The following is a 23033-nucleotide window of genomic DNA, read 5'->3' as shown; positions in this document are numbered from 1 at the left end:
CGCCTCTTACGACAGGCAGAATCCTAGGTAAATGGATTAATAAAGTAAGAAAGATGAAGAGCGAAGTATAGAAATACTTCTTGATAGTAACAACTGCGAATGGTGAACATGCAGGATATGTGGCATGTAAATGTCGTGCTTCCTTATTTACGTTTACATCCAGTAGCTCACATACGAAAGCACCCATGTGTTAAGAGCGACCTATTACCCCTCAAATGGTCTATGTAAACGACTGTTACGGTCACACGATTTTCAGGATTTTTGCATACTTTCACTAAAAATTCTTAAAAATAGGTTTTAAAAGGAAATCATGCAGTGTAATACATTTTATTAAATCATAATATCATAGGCTATTGAAATAAATATATTTTTGTTTTGTACCTTTCATTATATCTTTACAGCCATCTTGAGTTTCCAAAAAACTGTTCCAAAATGATATTATCAAAATGTTTGCGCCCATACCAGAAACTAAAATACCCGACTTACCCGCGAAAGTCAAATTACAATGTTGTACACAATTTTATGCACTTCAAAAAAATATAAACACTTTAGATGTTATATACACAAATAAAGATATATATACACATATACACAAGCACTAGAACGCTCCCGCAAAGTCACTCAGAGGAGCTACCAGATCTAGACTGCTCTCTCCTTTTTCTTCCTTTCCTTTCAGGTCTCCAAATGTGTTGTAAATTGTGGTAACACCCCCTGTGAACTGCACAGTTACAACCAGGGCACGAATATCGGGTCCTTCCCCTTTTTTGTTGGTCCACAGATTACGCATAAACGTTCCAGCTTTCCAGGAAGTCCGTCAATGTCACTGTCATTATCATTCATATCACTCGCGTCCCTCATTATTTCATCCAACATCTTCCGAATGGGACTTGAACCCAAATTTCTTGGGACTTAAAACTAAACTACTCGCCATTTCCGCAAAACACTGATAAAACAGCGCGTACAACAAAACTACACCGTGACGGGGCAAGGCGCCATATTGTACTGCGCAGTTAAGGTAGCAAGCCTAACGACTGAATTTTAAGGCTGTGCAGTACATTTAAACGGCAGTCTACAACCTAGCAACTAGAGTAAAAAGAGAGACTGTAATCTGCTGTTTAAAATGATACTACATAGAGCACATTTGTGTGTTACTACGCATAACGAGAGCGTGTCTAATGAACGGCTGCAAAACAGTCGATGTATCGTCGTTGACCACAACAACGTGTACAAAAAGGGCTATGCATCGTCGTTTAACCATTTGAGGGTTAAAGTATCAGATGATATCAACAAAACATCAGGCAGAAATGCGTCAAAATGTGTACAACAGATTTCCGTCCGTTTACGCTTGTTTCGGGAATAGGTTCCTGATGATGATGATGATGATGAAAAGCTGTAACCTGTTTTCCAGCCAATCGCCGTGTCAGGGATGGGACGAATGAAGTTCCAACTTGCGGGGAGGATAGGAATTGTGCCGGCTGCCGAGGTTTGTCTCACTCCTCTGGGGCAATGATTAATGACTGACAGATGAAATGAAATTATAGTGGAGAGTGTTGCTGGAATGAAAGATGACAGGGAAAACCGGAGAACCCGGAGAAAAACCTATCCCGCCTCCACTCTGTCCAGCACAAGTCTCACATGGAGTGACCGGGATTTGAACCACGGTATCCAGCGGTGAGAGGCCGGCGCCCTACCACATGAGCCACGGAGGCTCTTTGGTGCAGACCAAGGACGAATAAACGTTGCCGATATTATTTCTACAAGAATATATGTATTAACAGATCACCTTTCTCATGACGATACCCTTCTATGGTGGAATATCCAAGACTTGCTCTCCTAGCGAAGAAAATATTGTCTATTTCAGCCTCTAATGCGGCAAGTGAAAGAAATTTCAGTTCAGCTGATAATTAATGACAAAAGGACTTCGCTTAACCCGGTCAGAGTAAATGACACTGTCTTGATTAATTCTTCACTGAAACAGACAACAGAGCAAAAAGATGGCACAAATGTTCCGTGTCTACTCACGTGACAAGTTGATCTCACAGTGTTTATAAGCAAGTTTATAATTATGTTACTTCAATGCATATTTCGTTAAAATATTTGGGTTGTATCCAACATTTTACTGTCGGCCATTCTGCTTTGCTCACTCCTTTTAAGTTTCCTCGTCGTAACTTCGTTGATACCGTCTGTAAGCGCATGAGTCGCCTTCTCTGCTAACTAAACCGCAAAGGTCGACTGGAAGAGGTTCGAATGAGCGTGAGTGAACGAAGGGGGTGGTTTGAAGCCTGCAGTAGGGTTGGGCACTATGTCCCTGTTTCGGCACACTGTGCCGGTGCACAGTTATGTTCCGCTGTTCCAGAACACCGAGTGTCAATTGTTCCGAAACATTCTCAAGCGAGCCGGAGACACTGACTCGCTGTCCCGTCAGAAGCGCCACTATGCACTGCCCTTTGCCTACTAGCTGAACTGTGCAGCGGGCGCACGGGACGCGGGACAGTAACTGCGCAGTGTAGAGAGAACTTCGAGAGGCAACATTACATGCTCCGCGCCAGTGGGAACTGGGAATGTGCCTGTACGGAACGTGCTGTGTGGTGTGTGCCTGTGTGTAGTTATGGCCATGGTCCAGCATAAAGCTGCAGGGAACGTGAACGAACAGTCGAAACACTGAAATTCGCGCCCAATAATCACGTTTAGGTTAAGATTTTTCCGGTCAATATAGAATACACATAACACGGTTACAATGGCAGTGCAGGTGTTTAAAAGTAACCAATTCAAGAATATTTTCACCAGTTGAATGTATTGGCCTGTATTGTGAGTAATTAATATCTCGAAAATTTCCCTCAACACTTTCTCGGGGATTGACGTTAAAAATTAATTTGGACTTTAAGGAAACTTTAAGCTCAAGAAAAATATGGGTCGTCGCTTTGGAATTAAAAATATAAGTGGAGGAATACATTGTTGTACTTTCGTGCTGTTATGCTCTCTGCGCTTCGAATTCCTTCCCTCTCAACTTCCATTTACTTTCTTCAATATCTCGAAAATTTCCCTCAATACTTTCTCGGGGATTGACGTTAAAATTAATTTGGACTTTAAGGAAACTTTTAAGCCCAAGAAAAATATGGGTCGTCGCTTTGGAATTAAAATTATAACTGGATGAAAACATTGATGTACTTTCGTGCTGTTATGCTCTCTGCACCTCGAATCCTTCCCTCTCAACTTCCATTTACTTTCTTCAATATCTCGAAAATTTCCCTCAACACTTCCTCGGGGATTGACGTTAAAAATTAATTTGGACTTTAAGGAAACTTTTAAGCCCAAGAAAAATATGGGTCGTCGCTTTGGAATAAAAAATATAACTGGATGAAAACGTTAATGTACTTTCGTGCTGTTATGCTCTCTGCACTTCGAATTCCTTCCCTCTCAACTTCCATTTACTTTCTTCATTATCTCGAAAATTTCCCTCAACACTTTCTCGGGGATTGATGCTAAAAATTAATTTGGACTTTAAGGAAACTTTTAAGCCCAAGAAAAATATGGGTCATCGCTTCGGAATTAAAGATATAACTGGATGAAGAAATGTTAACACTCCAGCACAGGGCGGCACAGAGCCGGCATCGACAGGCAGACACAGCCAAGGCCAACTAATCTATCTAGTGCGGCCTTGGCACAGCACGTTCGGTTCAGGCACATTCCAGCTGAAGCGGAGCATGTCCTGTTGCCTCTCGAAGTTCTCTCTAGGACGCAGTTACAGTCCTGTGTCCCGTGTCCCGGCACTCTGTACCGAAACACTCCGCCTCAAGGTCCTAATGTACCGGGCGAGTTGGCCGTGCGTGTAGAGGCGCGCGGCTGTGAGCTTGCATCCGGGAGATAGTAGGTTCGAATCCCACTATCGGCAGCCCTGAAAATGGTTTTCCGTGGTTTCCCATTTTCACACCAGGCAAATGCTGGGGCTGTACCTTAATTAAGGCCACTGCCGCTTCCTTCCAACTCCTAGGCCTTTCCTATCCCATCGTCGCCATAAGACCTATCTATGTCGGTGCGACGTAAAGCCCCTAGCAAAAGAAAAAAGGTCCTAATGTTGCGGAACATGTGAATGTTCCGGTCTGCCCAACCCTAGCCTGCAGTGCGCATGGCTCTGGAACGAGCGTAGATCTAACCACTCTTATCTCATTTAATGCCGAGGGCCTACCGGGCCTATGCGGAGATGGGATAAAGGCCCAATTATACTGAATTTGAAAATTAAGCTCACCGGATAAACAGTTAGTCACCTTAGTCCACACGCACAGATCGATCGTTAACCCTATACAGATGGCGCAGCGAACGAGTCCCGTGCTCAACCGCACGCGCACTGCCTCTACAGTAGCGATCAGTGAGACATCGATGTTTCAAGTGGACAGTGTTGGGATGTGGCACAGTGACAGAAAGGGGCAATCGTGTGTGAAGTTGCCGGATTTGTTGGTGTTTAGCAGCGGAATGTTCAACGTGTCTACAAGCCACGACACACGACGTCAGAATTGTGGTCGGAGAAAGATCCTGACAGAAGGACCGGAGACACGTTTCACGGCTTGTGAAACAAAATCGCTTCCAATACCTGACAGGAATTGCTGCAGTCAGCGAATGAAGGTCCATCCCAACCTGTTAGCAAGAGAACATTGCGACGGGAACTGCATGCAGTGAACATTTGGAGTCAGCCACCTTGCTAGAGTTCATTGCTCACCCAGGCACATCTTCAAAGGGCTAGAAATCATCGAACGTGGACTGTAGCTGACTGACGGAATGCAATGTCGTCTGATGAATCACGATTTTTCCTACATTCCAATGAAGCACGTCGCTGAGTGTGCCGAAGACCAAATGAAGCATTTCATCCCGAATGTGTGCAAGATCAGGTTGAAGCCGGAGGTGGATCTGTGATGTTTTGGGGGTATTTCTCGTATTATGGATTGAGCTCGCTCACTGAGGTGACCACTAACATGTTTATTTAAACAATCTGGATGATCAGGTGTTGCCTTTCAGTCAACATTTGCATGGTGCGTATGGTGACAACAGCAACGCATATGTGACTGATTTTCTGAACACTCTTCCACCCTATTACATCTCGATTGGCCTGTAAAATCACCTGACTTGAACCCCCATTGATAATCTGTGGGACAAGTTGGAACTGCGGGTAAAACGCCGTCATCAACATCCCCATATTTTGGTGGAACTGTGCAATCAAATCCTCGGTGAGTGGCTTAATATGGATGGGAAGTTCCTGCACAACCTTGTGGACTCACTTTCTACCGAATCCAAGCGGTTATCAACTCCAGAGGTGGAGTTACATGGCATTAAATAATGCTTGTCGTGTTTTCTCCAGAGGTGAATAGAGGTGAGCTTATATTTTTAGGTACAAAACTTGTTAGTGTTAAATAATATTCTGAAAACATTTCCTATATTTTGTTTAAAGCAAAATAACAACGGAACGATATTGCAATTGGCACCATCACATCTTGTAGAGAGGTACCATCAGTGGCGGTGGGCTCTCAGGAGCACAGGAGCACGTGAACACCCAGTTTTATTACATATTTACGCATTCATTCTTTTCTTTCGACCTGATTTCGACAATCGATCGAAAGCATTCGACAATCGACTTATATCGAAGCTCCGTTACACCGACAGTAGTTCGTTTTGACTGACAGTGCGGCGAGCACACTGGATAATGCGCTATTGTGCTGAAGACTATACGCATGCGCAAAGCAGATGACGTCATGGTTTTCTGCACTGATATTCCCATTAGCGAGGAGCACGGTAAGGTACGTGCCTTGTCGTCTAGAGCCACCCTCAACCCAGTGGCAGTATTACAGTTGACCACAAGGGTCCGCCACCTCCCCTATTATGGTTAGCCACAGCCTCCCAGGAGCTACTATTGCATTACATTACCGGCAGATTTCGCTAGTACCCTAATTCTGAATGGGCATTTTGGTGTCTATTCAGACTCTTTTCCAGAAAAAGAACTGAATACAATGGCGCATATGTATCCCTGCCTAAATAAGACACAGCTGAAGACTGAACTAGAAGTATTGTATATGAGAAATGTCTTTCAGAAAGATGATGGGGCCATTTCCATGTTGCAGTTTTTGCTTGACGATAAACTAGATACGGACACATTTCCACAAGTATGTGAATTACTCCGAATTGTTGTCACAACCCAAATTACGACAGCGGAGCCTGAGAGGTGTTTTTCTACTTTGAATACGAATTAAAACGTTTCTGAGGAACACCATGACTGGAGAACGACTGTCAGCGCTGGCTATGCTTGCTATTGAGAAGAGATTTGTCAACAACATCAGTGACTTCAATCGTAAAGTGATTGAGAAATTTGCGCGATTGAAAGACAGAAGGATTGCTTTCCTGTACAAATAATCAGCATTTACGTGAGTTGCTAATCTAAATCCTATCATTTAAATAAGCATGATCTAGTATTGTTGGTTGTACTGCATGCTAAGTTGTTTAGAGTAGTGGCTATAATTTGCAAAATGAGAATAATTACCATGTGATACAGTAGAACCCTAACTAACCGAGATAATGTGGAGACTATTGGGGTCAATTCGGAAATAAATATTTTTTAAAAATTACCGGTATATGCGGTACACATTCCTTCTATGCTTCTCGTCATACCCAGGTGAACTTCGTGCTGTTTAAAAACCAGGAATAGTGCTCGCATCCTTCAGTGTTCGCAGTGCAGTAAAGCTATTATGAATTTTACTATTGTTCTACACTAAGACAGCCGGCCCGCGGTGTAGGGGTAATATGCCTGCCTCTTACCCGGAGGCCCCGGGTTCGATTCCCGGCCAGGTCAGGGATTTTAACCTGGATCTGAGGCCTGGTTCGAGGTCCACTCAGTCTACGTGATTACAATTGAGGAGCTATCTGACGGTGAGATGGCGGTCAAAAAAGCCAAGAATAACGGCCGAGAGGATTCGTCGTGCTAACCACACGACACCTCGTAATCTGCAGACCACCGGGCTGAGCAGCAGTTGCTTGGTGGGCCATAAGATTTGGTTTGGTTCTACACTAACACCCAGGTGAAATTCGTGCTGTTTAAAAACCAAGAATAGTGCTCGCATCCTTCAATAATCTCAGTGTAGTAAAGTTATTGTGAATTTTACTTTTGTTCTACACTAACAAATTAGTCTCGTAAAATTTATCCTCGGTTACAGGGGTTCTACCAAAGTATTTGTGAAGAAGGAACCGTACAAGGAACTGTGAAATGATTTATGTACCTATGTTACTCTTTTGCTGATTTGAGACATGAACAAAAATGTTGTGAACCTCCTAAAAATTTTGTCACGAGCCGCCACTGGGTACCATGCTTTTGCATTACATTTAAATCAAACACACAGTACCGTACCAGTTCGTAGTCTTGGAAGTAGGGCCGCAGAACTAGGCGTCTCATGTTTACAAGTGTAGCAATCTTCGTCAGCATTATTTGTACCCTTCTCTCCTCTGAGGGACTCAGGGAGTTCACATGAAACGGATCCTCCCATTCCAAACCGGTTACTATAGGCGGGTTCTTTGAAAAATCAGGCACTGCAACACATAAATATATCTCACATTACTCTACTGTAGATTATAGACTGCAAACAAACACAAAAGTATCCTCCATCTTCAGTTGTCGAACTCGAATACGCAGATGGCAGTGTTGTAGCCAATACAGAGGAAGACTTGCAAAGTATTTAGTACGTTCAATATTGATTGACACTTCCCCTGTAACTCGTGTAAAGTAGCAGTTTGAAATGTGTGGCGATGTACTATGGTCGTTTCACGAGAAGTCGCCTGCTGCGCATGCGCTAATCTCAAGACTCAAGGCCTGACAATAAACATCGGTTCCGTCCGCGGTGATTCTTGTGAACTAAAGTGCTGCTGTGAAGTTTCAAATCGGTATTGCAATTGCGCTTCAGTTATACGTTTACTGTATTACATAATGAACAGTTTGATAATGAACGCGCATCTCTTTCAGAGAGCTCGCACTGTTTATCATAACTAATGTTCGTATCTTAGTATCTGTAACTTGTGCCATACCTACAAACTGCCGGGACTTTTCGTGAGACGCATATAGTATGCGTGAAGATAGACTATAGTACGGTCTGGCGCCACCAGATGGTGTTCCTGCTTCCCATAGGTGGCGCATTGCAGCAGCCTAGCGAGTACGCTGGTGGACATCGATAAGACAACATGGAAGCAGACAAGCAAAGAGAACGGTGCACAGTGTGATTTCTCTCCAAGGAAGCAGTGACTGCTTCAGACATCCACAAGAGGTTAGTAGCCACATGTGGGGAAGCACCCACGTTTCGTTGGGTATCACAGTTCAGAGACGGCAGGAACTGGGCGTCCAGCAACGGCACGCAAACCAATGCCCAGCGTACCAATGGCCTGATAATGGGGCAAAGGCGAATCACGTCTGATGAAGTAGAGCATTTGAAGATGAAGAAGGTGTGTGCACAATGGGTGCCCCATTCCCTCAACATTGCGCAGAAACAGAAGAGTGTAGAGATATGTCGACAATTTGTGCAACAATACAGTGCAGATCTGGTCACCGTCGACGAGACTCCCTATTCGCCGGATCTGGCTTCTGACAACTATGCCCTATTCGACGCAATGAAAGCGGTCATGCAGGGTAAGAAGTTCACCACCAACGAAGAACTTAATTCAGTCGTACATAAGTGGTGCCGGGATGCCCCCAAAGAATGGTTTGCTACGCAAGCCGCCAGATGACAAAAGTGCATAGACACTGGATGGGGGGATAGCAGTAATATAATCAGTATTCGTTTGATCAGTAAATGGTTCCTGTGAACACGAATAAATTTTAGTGCCAATCATTTCTGAACGCCCCATTTATTTTGAATGCACTTAACGACGAATATCGGCTCATGATATTTAATTATAACAAAACGTAAGTTTTCTATCAACCTGCATCAAACTCGGGGCGAAAGACAGGCATGGTTTTATTATTATTGAGAGAAGTGTGACTGAATTCTGAATAGTGTAATACAGAATACCGGTACTCTTGGGGAAGAAACAGCCAACAAAACAGGGTTGAGCATCTCTGTAGCAAAAACAAATTTATTACAAACATAAAAATTGCTCCAACATGTTTGACAACACCTATTTGTCGAATAGAGAAAGTAAAGAAATTCAAATAACTGGGATAAATAATTCAAGAAAATTGTTTAGAAGTCAAAGTTCATAAAGACCTTGAATAATTGGTTTCTCACCACTGGCAAAATCAGAAGTCAATGTCCATAAAGATGGAAAGAGCGTGTGAAATTATTAAGAACTTTTACAACAAAAAGATGAAGTGTGTTCAAAAAGAAACCGAAATTTTGAAATAGCGCCAACCCGTTAAGAGTTACAACAGTCTAGGTGGCATTTCCTTCATTAAGACAACCATATTCAAACACTGATGTCTTTGGTTACGTTAATATTGTAAAATCAAAACCAAGAAAGAGAATGATGGCACAAACCTTACATGCCATTCTGTTTTGGCCCCAGAAGAACCAATAGCTGCTGCAATTCATAAAAGCTCCCTACAATTGTGCTTAAAATAATTGGCACCATAGAAGTATACTCTTTTGCGGATTGTTCTTAATACTTTACTGTATCTCCTGCTACCTCCAGTAGTGCTCTTGGAGACGAAGAGCAGGATGAGGAGAGCATAATTTCAATAATTGGGTGAGTGCAACTAGCCTTTTTTAAAAGCTATTTCGGTCTGTAAGTTTAGGTAATTTATATATATTATTAATACAGTTTAAATACATGTTTGTGTTCGTCAGTTGGCAACACTGAAAGAGATTGAAGAACAGCCTGTGTTTGTGTGAAATATTGGTACAAACTTGGCAAAACTTTCACAGAGACAAAGGTACAATCGTCGCAGTGGGTGGGCAAAGGGTCGCCTGGTCCAAAAAAGGCACGCATCAGTCGGTCAAAGATCAAGGTGTTGTTTGTTATGCTTTTCGACTGCAAAGGCATTGTTCATCAGGAATTTCTACCACGTGGTCAGATGGTAAACAAAGGAGTCTACCAGGGAATTCTAGCGCGTTTGAGGGATCCTGTGCGCAAGAGGAGGCCTGAATTGTGGTGAAAACATATTTGGATGTTGCAACAGGAGTAGGGCTCGGAAGTTGAAGACCTTTAAATTGCCTGAGAGAAGACCTAAAAATATAAAGAAAAAGGACCTAAACTCTGGTATAAAGGGCGCAAAAATGCGATCCTAATTCATCCATAATTTTAGTTTCAGTTACAATGAACGAATATTTTTCTTTCTTCCTTAATCTGTTTACCCTCCAGGGTTGTTTTTTTTTCCCTCGGACTCAGCGAGGGATCCCACCTCTACAGCCTCAAGGGCAGTGTCTTGGAGAGTGAGACATTGGGTCGGGGGATACAACTGGAGAGGATGACTAGTACCTCGCCCAGGCGGCCTCACCTGCTATGATAAACAGGGCCGGGGGATGGGAAGGTAGAAAGGGACAGACAAGGAAGAGGGAAGGAAGCGGCCGTGGCCTTAAGTTACGTACCATCCCGACATTTGCCTGGAGGAGAAGTGGGAAACCACGGAAAACAACTTCCAGGATGGCTGAGGTGGGAATCGAACCTACCTCTGCTCAGTTGACCTCCCGAGGCTGAGTGGACCCCATTCCAGCCCTCCTACCACTTTTCAAATTTCGTGGCAGAGCCGGGAATCAAACCCGGGCCTCCGGGGGTGGCAGCTAATTACACTAACCACTACACCACAGAGGCGGACGGTATGCAACGTACAGTACAAAAATGTATGAGTAAAATACTTCTTCTTTCAGACATTATGGATTTTTAGATTAACATATTTAAAGAAAGGAATTCCGTTTTTATTTAAAAAAGTACTTGCAGAATTTACAATGATATGCTTTTTCGATCTAGAGTGATTTCAGCGAACTCGCAATGGATATCCTGGAGAAAGAAATTGAAATTAGTTTAACTGGAATTATATTTGGCCGTAGCCGCGTTGAAACACCGGATCCCGTGAGATCTCCGAAGTTAAGCAACATTGGGCGTAGTCAAGATTTGGATGGGTTGCCACGCGCTGTTGGTGGTGATGGGGGGGGGGGGGGGGTAAGGGAATGGAGGAGCGGAAAGGACATGGCCAACCTACCGCACGTAAACTCCGGCTCAGGCACATCTCTGCGGAGGTTCGGACCTGCCTTCGAGCAGAATATATATATATATATATATATATATTTGATATTTGCTTTACGTCGCACCGACACAGATACTGTATGTCTTATGGCGACGATGGGATAGGAAAGGCCTAGGAAGTGGAAGGAAGCGGCCGTGGCCTTAATTAAGGTACAGTCCCGGCATTTGCCTGGTGTGAAAATGGGAAATCACGGAAAACCATTTTCAGGGCTGTCGACAGTGGGGCTCGAAGCCACTATCTCCCGATTACTGGATACTGGCCGCACTTAAGCGACTGCAGCTATCGAGCTCGGTCGGGCAGAATACACCCTTACCTACCATATATTTGGTTACCAGGGCTACACCTTACCTCAGCTGGCTTGGCAGTACATCACAATTGTCACCTCCAGGTTCTTAGGAGTAAAGAATCGTCAGTTTTCAGACAGCACGTCGCAAAACATTGAGAAACTTATCTCCACACCAACAGATGTGAAGGGTCGATAGTTGAAGCAAATGAGATCTTCTTCCTCTTCAAAGACATTCATACCGAGCTCGATAGCTGCAGTCGCTTAAGTGCGGCCAGTATCCAATATTCGGGAGATAGTAGGTTCGAGCCCCACTATCGGCAGCCCTGAAGATGGTTTTCTGTGGTTTCCCATTTTCACACCAGGAAAATGCTGGGGCTGTACCTTAATTAAGGCCACGGCCGCTTCCTTCCCACTCGTAGCCCTTTCCTGTCCCATCGTCGCCGTAAGACCTATCTTGTCGGTGCGACGTAAAACAACTAGCAAAAAAAAAAAAGACATTCATATAAAAAATTTCTTCTTTCAATATTTCCCTTATCTTGATTTGATACCCCTGTTTTTCAAACACTAGTTTCATTGTTTCCATTTTATTTCCTCCATTTTCAGATAAGTTTCAAATAAATGTACTTACTAGAGAAAATATATTTAAGCGGTGATGGATGAACTAATGATCATTCGAATTGACAACGGGCAGTAAAAATGTAGTCTAAAGGAGGTGAAGTTGCAAAAAAAAAAAAGCCTTTAAGATCTAACAAGAGGCTAGAAAAGGATCAATAAAGCAAATAACGCCTAGAAAGGTAACAATGATAAAGAAAACCCACCATTTTCTGGCGTACAATGATCCAGAATGAACATATATTATGTTGGGTCTCGTGTTCGGACATTTGATTTAAAAAAAGGATTTATCTTCAAGTTCCGAGCCCTAATCATAACAATGCGCCGGCTCACGCGTCGCTTCTTGTCCGCAGCTTTCTAGCAAAACATCACGTTCGCGTTGTCCTGCATCCACCGTATTCACCGAACTTGGACTCAGCAGACTTTTTCCTGTTTTCCAAACTTAAATCCACGTTGAAAAGAAGTCGTTTCCAAACCACAGAGGAGATTCAGGGCAATGCGACAGAAAACCTGCGCGCCATGGCAGAAAGTGCGTTACAGGAGGCTTTCCAAAAATGGAACACACGTTAGGAACCGTGTAGTGCCAGTTGAGGGGACTACTTTGAGAGGGACAGTGCTTAAAATGTTGTACAATAAGCGATAAAATAAAGATGTTATAGCAAAAGTTTGGTTTCTTATTGAACACTCCTCGTCTGTAGACTATCTCTATGGTGAAGAAGAAGAAGCTCTTACCGCTTACCGCTCTTATGGATCACTTCACAGAACTGGGTGTACAGGATACGTCCATCTGGCACTCGGAAGTAGTCGGCGAGCTGCGCGATCTGCTCGTCCGACAGCCCTATGGCACCCTTGAGCGGTCCCACCAGCACGGACACGAACTGAGACTCTGAAATAACGAAATTATGATTGTGACAACTCGGTATTGTGCTGAGGGCAGGGGTTAGAACCCCGTCCCCATGGAATTAACAAGAAACTCTCAATTAACTAAACAAACATTCACAGATATAACTGAAAAACTAACAGATCTGTTGGCTCTACAGTGGCTCACATAATTGAACGTACACCAATCGGGTAGGGATATATTAACGCAAAATATATACTTCTTTCACATTATGTATTGTGAAAAATAAATACTTATACTGTACAACTATCTGGCTACATAATATAGTAACTGTTCAACTCATATATTCACTGGCTAAACAGAAACAAACGGACAGCATATCGGTCACACAAAATTGAACGCACACCAAACAAATAGAGTGTATAATGATATAATTTCAGCAGATGTCCACGTATTCAGTACTTGGTTACGCGTCCTTTAGATCGCAGCACTGCTTCCAGTGCGTTTGGCATAGAGTCCACGAGTTTCTTCGTAAACGACGGTGAAATCTTGCTCCATTCCTCCTGTAGGACCGTCTAGAGTTGTTTCTTGCTGGTCACTTTATGTGCTTGCACTTTTCTTTTTCCAAGTGCCAGCACAAATTCTCAATTGGATTGAGGTCCAGTGATTGTGGGGGTGTTTCCAGTCTTTTCGGTACGTTATATAACAACCATAACCGCACATTGTGAGCGGTGTGCTTGGGGTCATTAACCTGCTGGAAATAATAGGGGGCACCCAGTCCCAGTTTCGCTGCACTTTGACGTTCTTGTTCAGTAAGGAAATGTACACTAACTGGTCCATTTTCGTGTCAAGATATCCAGCCCCATACCACCAAACCACCACCATGTTTCACCGTCGGACGTACCTTACCTTCTTCATAAGCTGTATTAGGTTGCTGCCACATGTACCGACGACCATCTGATCCGAAGATGTTAAATTTATTCTCATCGCTAAAAAGCACAGAGTTTCAGAAGTAAACTGAACGATTTCTGTATTCTTTAGCGAACGTTAGTCTTTTCCGCCGGTTCATCTCACTAATCTTCCTTGACACTCGTCCATGTAAGTTTGCCGATCTTAGTGTCCTTCTCACAGTTTCACATGGCACAGATCGATTAATCGTGGACACTATCTCAGCCGTCAGTTTGGGGATACACTACTTGCATGTGGGTCTTTGCGGAGTTGTCGGATGATGATACGTTTGTCTCTGTCGTGTAACGCTGCTTTCCGTCCTCTTCCTACTCTATTGCGTACCCTTCTTTCGCGTTTATATCTGTCGACAATACCTTGGATTTCGGCTAACGATCCACCCTCTTTCGTCCATTTCACTATTAGGTGCCGTTCTTGTACAGACGTTTCTCTTCTCCGACCCATTATCACCTGATGTTGAGTAAACGAAGTATTTGTAGAGCCCAACACGTTCCTGGATGTACTGGGAAAGCAATCTGTCGTGCACGTTCAATTTTGTGGTGTACGGGACAGCGATGTTTATGTGCAGGATGAGTCATGGACAGAGGAATGTGCGGCAGAACTTACTACTCGATTTCCTGGCACGTCAGATATACGCCACTTTTGGTCGTTATCTTTGATAGTACTGTTTACCCTCAGGTGTACGCTCAATTCTGTGAACCACTGTATTTTCTAAGAAGCCTCGTAAATTGGATTTTAGTTTGCAAACTGAACATACCATACGCTGTAAAATTGTTGACCTTGATCATATTGTTCTGTATTTTAATGTACTTAAATCGTGAAGTCAAAAATATAGAGAACAGACATGCAAAATAGTTAAAACTAAAGGTCTGTCTTTCAACAGCCACAATATATTATCCAAAGAATGCTCTCTGTCACTATGAATTACATTCACAATTGCTACTCATAACATTCATTTAGCCGCCCTGATCGATCAGCTGATGGGCTGTACATCACGAAGGCAGTGCTATAATTTAGGTTGACCAGATGTTCAGATTTCATCCGGACAGCTTATTTTTCACATGGTGCCACCACGTGTCAGGCTGGTATACGGTCCGAATAGGCTGGATTTAACATGTTGTTGTTGGGGTCTTCTGTTGATACACTGGTTTAAAGCAGTTAAGTTAGCTAGTTAAGAGGCGATTAAAAGGGGCTCTCAACTTGGGAGCGTGATTTGGCGACCACCGGGTCCTGAGCTGACTCCTGGCATTGCTTTCACTTACTTGTGCCAGGCTCCTCACTTTCATCTATCCTAACCGACCTTCCTTGGTCAACTTGTTGTTTTCCGACCCCGACGGTATTAGAGCACTCGAGGCCTAGGGAGTCTTTCATTTTCACGCCCTTCGTGGCCCTTGTCTTTCTTTGGCGGATAAGATGCCTTTATTTTTCGAAATGTCGGATAAAGAGGATTGTTGCCTAGTTGTACTTCCCCTAAAAACAATAAAGACCACCACCATCATCATCTGAGCTACTATCGTCCATGTTTCGCTTCCAAACAGTGCGCCACGCTCCAGACGAATGTTTTCAAAAATGTGTTTATAATTCCTATTTCAATGTTCGAATTGAGCAAATTTATTTTCTTAAGAAAGCTCTTCCTTGCTTGGACTAGTCTGCATTTTATGTGCTCCTTATTTCTGCCATCTACTATCAATGGAATACGTACTTTTCAGTATTTTGAAATACAAGTTGTGAGGCTGTGTTCTGTAATATTTTATTATTATTTCTTGCTTTGTTCAGCTTCGCTGGAGTCACCAAGGCTCATTTTGGTTTAGACCGCGGTTTTAAGGCCGGATGCCTTTCCCGACACCACGTGATTCGTGAGATGAAAACCTCATCCCAGTGTAGATCGGGATTCGAACCTTAGACCAGGGCTCCACAGGCAGCCATTTACTGCTTCTGTAAGCAGAATTGTACTGCATCTTTCCTGCGTTTTTAAACACCTGCTATGTCCCGGGTGCACAACAGGAACAGGCAGTGGAAGTGTATTGCAAACCGATGAAAACGTAAAAATATTAGCAATGTTCTATTGTAGGATTATGTCATATCGTAGAAATGACTAGGCTGTTTTTTTTTTTTTTTTTTTTTTTTTTTTTTTTTTTAAGTGTTTGGCCTCGGTAACTTTCTTCCAGGCTTCCATTTTCACAGTCCATTTCTTACAATTTTCATTCACAGGATCGTAAAGAACCGGATATTTCTCAACTTCCATTATTATTATTACTCGCTATCGAGCTCCATTTTACAAACAAAAACAGCAAAATACAACGCAACTGAGAAGATGCAAGGCGCAGTGTTCAACAGCGTGGTTCGCAGTTAACTACCGCGGACTTCTTCTTCTTAATCTGTTTACACTCCAGGGTTGGTTTTTCCCTCGGACTTAGCGATGGATCTCACCTCTACCGCTTCAAGGGCAGTGTCCTTAAGCGTGAGCTTGGGTCGGGGGATACAACTGGGGAGAATGACAAATACCTCGCCCAGGCGGCCTCATCTGCTGTGCTGAATAATAGCCTTGTGGGGGGATGGGAAGTTTGGAAGGGATAGACAAGGATGAGGGAAGGAACTGGCCATGGTCCTAAGTTAGGTACCATCCCGGCATGTATCTGGAGGAGAAATGGGAAACCACGCAAAACCACTTCTAGGACGGCTGAGGTAGGAAAGGAACCCAACTCTACTCATTTGACCTCCCGAGGCTGAGTGGACCCCGTTCCAGCCCTCGTGCCACTTTTCAAATTTTGTGGCAGAGCCGGAAATCGAACCCGGGCCTCCGAGGATGGCAGTACGACCTTGAAACTGCCGCCATAATTCGTACTATCACAGTAAAACACTGCCCATGTAGTCCGGCTCCATGGCTAAATGGTTAGCGTGCTGGCGTTTAGTCACAGGGGTCGCGGGTTCGATTCCCGGCAGGGTCGGGAATTTTAACCATCATTGGTTAATTCCGCCAGCACGGGAGCTGAGTGTATGTTTTGACTTCGTCATCATTTCATCCTCATCACGGCGCGCAGGTTCCCTATGAGCGTCAAATCAAAAGACCTGCACCTGGCGAGCCGAACATGTCCTCGGACACTCCCGGCACTCAAAGCCATTCGATTTGTTTTCAATGTCTATGTAGCCGCATCCAGTGAAAAGCATGCTTCTCATTTTAAGGCAGGGTACGTAGATTACTGTTCATATACTCCCTGCCACGTAAGCTTATACACTCTTAATATTAAAGGTAGTGATTTATAGTTATTTTCTAACTGTTCAGTTGGATTCAGTGTCGCTAACCACACAGTTTAGGGACCCTACTTGCCGATACGACGTCTTACAGTTACTGTTAATCTAGCACGTTGAAATCGTTGCCTACGCTATAATACAAGGCCTTGAAATGCACTAATGAAAACGGGTGCCATCTTAGTTCACCATTCAGCCACTAGGATCGCGCTCTTGCCCCCTTGTGTTCGCATGGCCGTGTATGTCTATAAGTAAATTATATCCTAAAGAAAGAAAGCTGAATGTTGTAGGTGTCTACAGTTTTAAAATTTCCTACTCAGGGGCTTCTTATCGAATTTTAAAACTTTCTCACTTCTACTTGAGTGGCTCGAAGCAATGTTGTCTAATGGAGGTCTCAGAAATGTTTGGAGTAGAAAAGAGGTAGTTTGTCGTCTTTACATTCTCTACACTTAATTTGACTGATGAACCTGGCTTTCAGAAAAAACGTACACATTTTTAGTAACTGTCGTCGGGGTAAATACTGCACAGCAGAGGTGGCAAATTCCGTCATGCGCTGCAGAAGAGCCACAAACGATGATTTCGGATATCTGAGGGCTCCTCGATCTTGAAAGCGAATAAGACACAATGTTGGACTTTCACTAGCTGGAGAAGTGATATGTTCTAAACAGCCTTCACAGTCTGTTTGTTCTTCTGCCACACGCACTAAGTATCCTGCTACCATAGCTAGAGAAATACCAGGTATTGTAGCTGTTGAATCTGAAACAAATTAATCATATTTATGTACTAGCGAACACTTAAATAAAAAAGTATTGTTCACACAGATCTGATGTAATTTACCTTGCAAGGGTTTTGTAATGATAGACATTACGTGTTCAGGAAGCTGCGGAATTTGCACATCATCGCGACTTTCATTCCTTCTATACCTTTCATCCATCTGTCACATTCTTGGTTGTAGTAAGCTGGTTCGTACATTGCGGATCTTATTTTCATCCCTCAGCTCAACATTGCCATGTTTTGATGCCGCAACAATTCCTGTATGGAGCGTTGTTTCGATTTCGTTAAGCATGACCTTGCGTCCATTGTGTCATTGTATCCCGCTTTGCGTCGTAGGTGGCTAAAGAAAAGCTCGATATCATCGCTTGTTAGATTCCTCGTCAAGACATAATGAAAATTTATACTTATGAGGTATTTTACGCAGGCCACAGTGGATTGGGTAGTCAAGACCAACGCCTGATACATTTCCCTCGTGAATCTTTTCTCTTTCTCTGGATGCATTTGAATGTTCTTGATATATGGCAGGAAATCATTTATTAACCAACTGAGGCGTTCATCTTCAATGCTGAAAAATGCCAGTTTGTTCTCATTCCTGGAATATGTCCCATACGAGGTGTTGCAGACATCATGGGCATCGAGCCACTTCATAAAATGCTCCATGAAAGAAATTGTTTCTTTTAAACTGTTCCTGTCTTTAATGCTCTCGGGACAAACCACCTCCATACTCTTCAAACCGGCGATTGTTTCAGGGGAAAATACAATTTTGGCTCTTGCTACATTCATTTTCTCAAAATTTGTAGGGTAAACTACTTTTCTGGTTAGTTTCCTCACCGGCTTCATAATTGAAGATTTCTGGAGTTTGAAAAGACCTTTCAAATGATCACCGGTCACAATAGCATTGTTTACAAAAAAGTCTCGTGACAAATGTTGGGATCGCACGTTTTTTATGACGTGACTGGGATCGAAACTTAGGAACAGAGGCCTAGTTTCATCAGCTGGATGTCGTGTCTCATGCGTAATGCTTCCTCCACATAAACATTTACCTGAGAATTGTCGGTCACAATTCTGATCACTCTGAAACCACACTCTTCAACAGCATTTAACGCATCCAAGGTTAATTTTGCAAGTTGTGAGCCCGTAACGGATGAAGTGAAATAGAAAGACACCGGTATTCTGTAATATGTAGAGAGTCCCTTGAACAAAATGCAGAGTAGTTTATTGGCCAACCTATCTTCGATTCCAAGAGCGTCAATGCCAATGTCATTCAGTCCAATATACATATCTAATTTCCTGCCATACGTAAGTCTCGGCTTTATGGACATTTAATCTATTATAAGGGAACCAACCTTTTCGTTATCGTTCACTAACGACAGTTTTTCTGCCAGTAATCGGGCTTTAGTTAGCGAAGTTTTGCCCGTTTCCCCTTTTGAGTATCCAACATACGATTTCAACGTTCTTGGATGAGGAATATGCAAAATATCGAGTATTCTGAGAGGCCGATAACCAGTTGGCGACCTTGAAGATAATAGCACACAAATTTTAACTGTAGTCTCCTGGTATTTACATTTCTTTTTTCCAAAGCTCTGAAGTTCTAACAAAAAGTTTGCTTTCATATTACCTCTCTCAGCTTCCTTCTGAATTTTAGAAACTCGACTTGCAAGATTTCCGGGATCCTTCTTTACCTTACTAAGTTCTGCTTCCAAGTCACGAATTTTTACGCGCAACTTCTTAATAATTGTCACGTGCTTTCTATTTCTTCTGATCTCCTTCCTTAATTTCCTGGTAATTTATTTTGGTACTGTTGATTTTAGGACGGGGGAAAACTGTGTACCGGTACCTACTGTTGTGGTACCTACATTTATCAGGTCAGATTGTCCAGTATTATCAGGCATAGGAGAATCCGATTGTTCCACACATTTTCTCTTATTTCTTATATACTCATTTTCACTGTCCGTTTTTTCAAGCTGTCTTTTCTTAGGAGCTTTGCTACATTTTAAAGTGACTTGTTTGTGTTTGGGGAACTCTGTAAAAAACTGAAGGGACTTTATTAGGCAGGAGTGTCTTTTTAGATGTACTTATACTAAAGTCTTCTTCTCTGAAGTGTTTACTGCACACCCTCGATTTTTCTGTAGGAACCCAGAGAGATCCCGGTTTGTCTCCTCTGCGAGATAGAGCAACAAGCCACCGTTCTTTTAAAGCACTATTCACTGGAAACTTGTGAAATGAAATTCCACTACCTTTAATTTGTCGTGAATGACAATAAGGAACACAGCAATAAACCATGATTGAACCTGCGAGTGCTTATTATCACAAGAATACACACATTCATAACCAACTCAATACACATGTTTAAAGGCGCGAACCTGGTAAACAGGGGGCAAGGTAGCGATCCTAGCGGCCCGCCAATGAACTGCAGTATGACCACTTCTATAGCGTTTTACGGGCTCTATTTCCAGGCCTTGTATTATAGCGTAGGCAACGGATGAAATAATAAGTTTGTTCGCAGAACGAATCTGTGATAGTTCGATTTGTCGTCCATATGCGCACGCGCGGATGGCAACTAGTTTGAAACGTGACGAGCTGAGTTTCACTACGAACAGGTGTGGTTCGAGAGACCAGCTGTTTTGAACCGAAGTGTTGTGTACTCTGTGAGCTTCGGAAATTAATTAGGATTATATTCGTAACTTCAAGTTTAAACATTGAAAACTGAAGGTCTGAAATAAATAAATAAATAAATATATATATATATATATATACTTAGGCATAAATACAGAACTGAGGTTATATATTTGGTAAATTTTACTTATTTTATAGGTTACTTGAGCAACTAATCACGGCCGTGAAGTAATTCTCAGGTCAGTTATGAAATGAAGATAGATGGCAGTGGGTATGCGCTGACTGAAAGAGTTTTCGTCCAGGATCAGAAACTGTTCCAACGGTCTGCTGATGGTTTCCAACAGTTCGAAAACCTTGTACGAACAACACATTAGTAGTCAGCAACTCCGATGATCGCTACTACGAACACGAATTTGAATGTGCGCATGCGTCTGATAGTTGGCAATAGTTTCTGACCGTACTACGAACAAAGCTAATGTTGGGTTTTTGTTTCACGTGACTTGCCAGATTTACGTATCGCCACGGCCGTATTGTCAAAATCACTAGTGTTACATCTGCGGGTATAAGTAAAGCATATTTTCTTTTTCTGCAGTATTGTAAATCTGTTTGGGTGATACCAGGTAAGTAGAATTGTGGCATGTTCGAATAATTCATTTAATAACGTAGTTGGTGTGAAATGAAGAACGCAGCATTTCATTAATACGGTATTATTTCGTCCAATTCGTATGTATGAGAAGAAAAATCTGCAAGAACTCCTCCGAAAAGGAAAGCAACATTACCTCCTCTATAAAGATAGTTCATTTCAAATTTCATTATCAACCTAAACCATTCTTGTCACAACTTAGGTACGGTGTGCAGACTTAGCCTTTGTGTATTCTTATTCACTTACGCCATATGTACATGTTATATATTTGCTTGAGTGTATTATTATAGCGTGGTTTCAGGTAATTTCAATAAAGGAGATTAATTATTTACACAATACGTTATAGTAATGCCTATATCAAAATAAAGGCAGAAATACATAACATTAAATTAAGTGAGGGTGAGAGGGTGCGCGTATTTCCTCAATTCCTCATTGAGCTTGAAATCCGACTCAATTATAAATATCTTGATTATTTACTTGGGTAAGGGAACCTGCATTGTTAAAATTGATATTGAGGTTAGTTTTTTGTTGGTTATGTCTCGTGATTTTAATGTGTAACTAATCAAGTTGGCAGCAGTGATGAGCCATTAAGAAACAGAGAATAAGGTGGTAATATTTGCTTTTTAGCGTACAGCCTACGTGGCGTCGCTTGTTCCATGTTCTTATCATCTCTTTCCCCGTATGACGGGGTTAGATCCAGATTCACTCATTTCCTTCACCGTTAATTATAGTGAAACTACTAGGAAGAAAGAAATGGGTACAACTTACCTGATATCAAACTATTCCGTCCCGGATCCAACGGAAGGTAGTAGTCCCATAGGCAGAAGCCATAACGGAATATGGCGGCGCGGACCTTGTTGCATGTTCTCCACACATCGGTTAGTACGAGAGACTGTAAGAAAATATTATATACTGACTGTGGTATGATAGATTCACGATCAAAATGTTCACTACAGTTCCCCCCTATTTCCCGCACAATTTTTGCATGCTTTTAGTGAAACTTCTTGTTATACAGTGCTGAACATTTTGAGACAGGAACCCAGGATCTGTCACTATAACTGTTTTCGGGATGATTTACAGCTAGTTTTACATGTTAGTTACATTTAGTCTTCGCGTTATTTACAATTATTACTGAACTGCACATAATCCTTGACCAACCTGAGTTAACGTACCATTCTGTACCTCACAACAGTTGTTCAAGATGGCGGCCACCAACTTCAACTCAGACATGATTTTGGTGTACGAGATTTTGCCGCACTCTCAAATATTCCCGACGTGTTGCGAATCACATCACAGGCGACTGTAAAACTTAGCGGTAAATAGTAAGTCCGGCATGTTTAAGCCCCTATCTTCTTAAACTGGCTTCTCAGGTTCTAGCTTCGATATCTCAAAATGTTCACTAGAGTTTTCGCTATTTTTCGGACAATTTTTGAACGCCTTTAGTGAAACATATACCATACAGTAAATTTCCTGATATATGCTCAAAGAAAATATTTCTTTAAGTATTATACACTAATTTTTCTCACTTTCATTTTTTTTTTCCTTTGGGACTCAAATATTTTTTCTTTCTTCTTTGATGTGGTGAAGATTTTGCTTTATTGACATACCTCTGGACCGAACGGGTCAGTCAGTCACACACCACATTTTTACCTATAACACCCTTATAAATTGAGTTTCAGATACATTATTTAAATGAAGGAACACCTTAAACCTTCCTCTCCAAATAATATCTTGGAAAACAGTACCTTTCAGAGAACTATACAAGAAGACATGTTCACGCGAATAAAGAGTTGACATTTATGTCAGTCAATCACGGAAACTTTGCAACCAAGTATTTAGTATA

The 23033-nt window shown here is 42.4% G+C and overlaps 1 protein-coding gene across 1 annotated transcript in view; it reads right to left on the bottom strand.

The window, feature by feature from the left end:
• LOC136881833 (uncharacterized) overlaps positions 1 to 22795 on the bottom strand; it is a 185978-nt gene extending 163183 nt beyond the window's left edge. The window contains exons 1-4 of the mRNA XM_067154268.2: positions 22771 to 22795; positions 21959 to 22069; positions 12841 to 12987; positions 7385 to 7563 (exon numbers count right to left, since the gene is read on the bottom strand). Coding sequence (XP_067010369.2) covers positions 7385 to 7563; positions 12841 to 12987; positions 21959 to 22069; positions 22771 to 22795 — 462 coding nt within the window. The remainder of the gene's footprint in view (positions 1 to 7384; positions 7564 to 12840; positions 12988 to 21958; positions 22070 to 22770) is intronic.
• Positions 22796 to 23033: the final 238 nt, after the last annotated feature.

This window comes from Anabrus simplex, chromosome 10, assembly GCF_040414725.1.
Source record: "Anabrus simplex isolate iqAnaSimp1 chromosome 10, ASM4041472v1, whole genome shotgun sequence".
NCBI lineage: Eukaryota > Metazoa > Arthropoda > Insecta > Orthoptera > Tettigoniidae > Anabrus > Anabrus simplex.
This window is presented reverse-complemented; position numbering and strand designations above follow the sequence as displayed.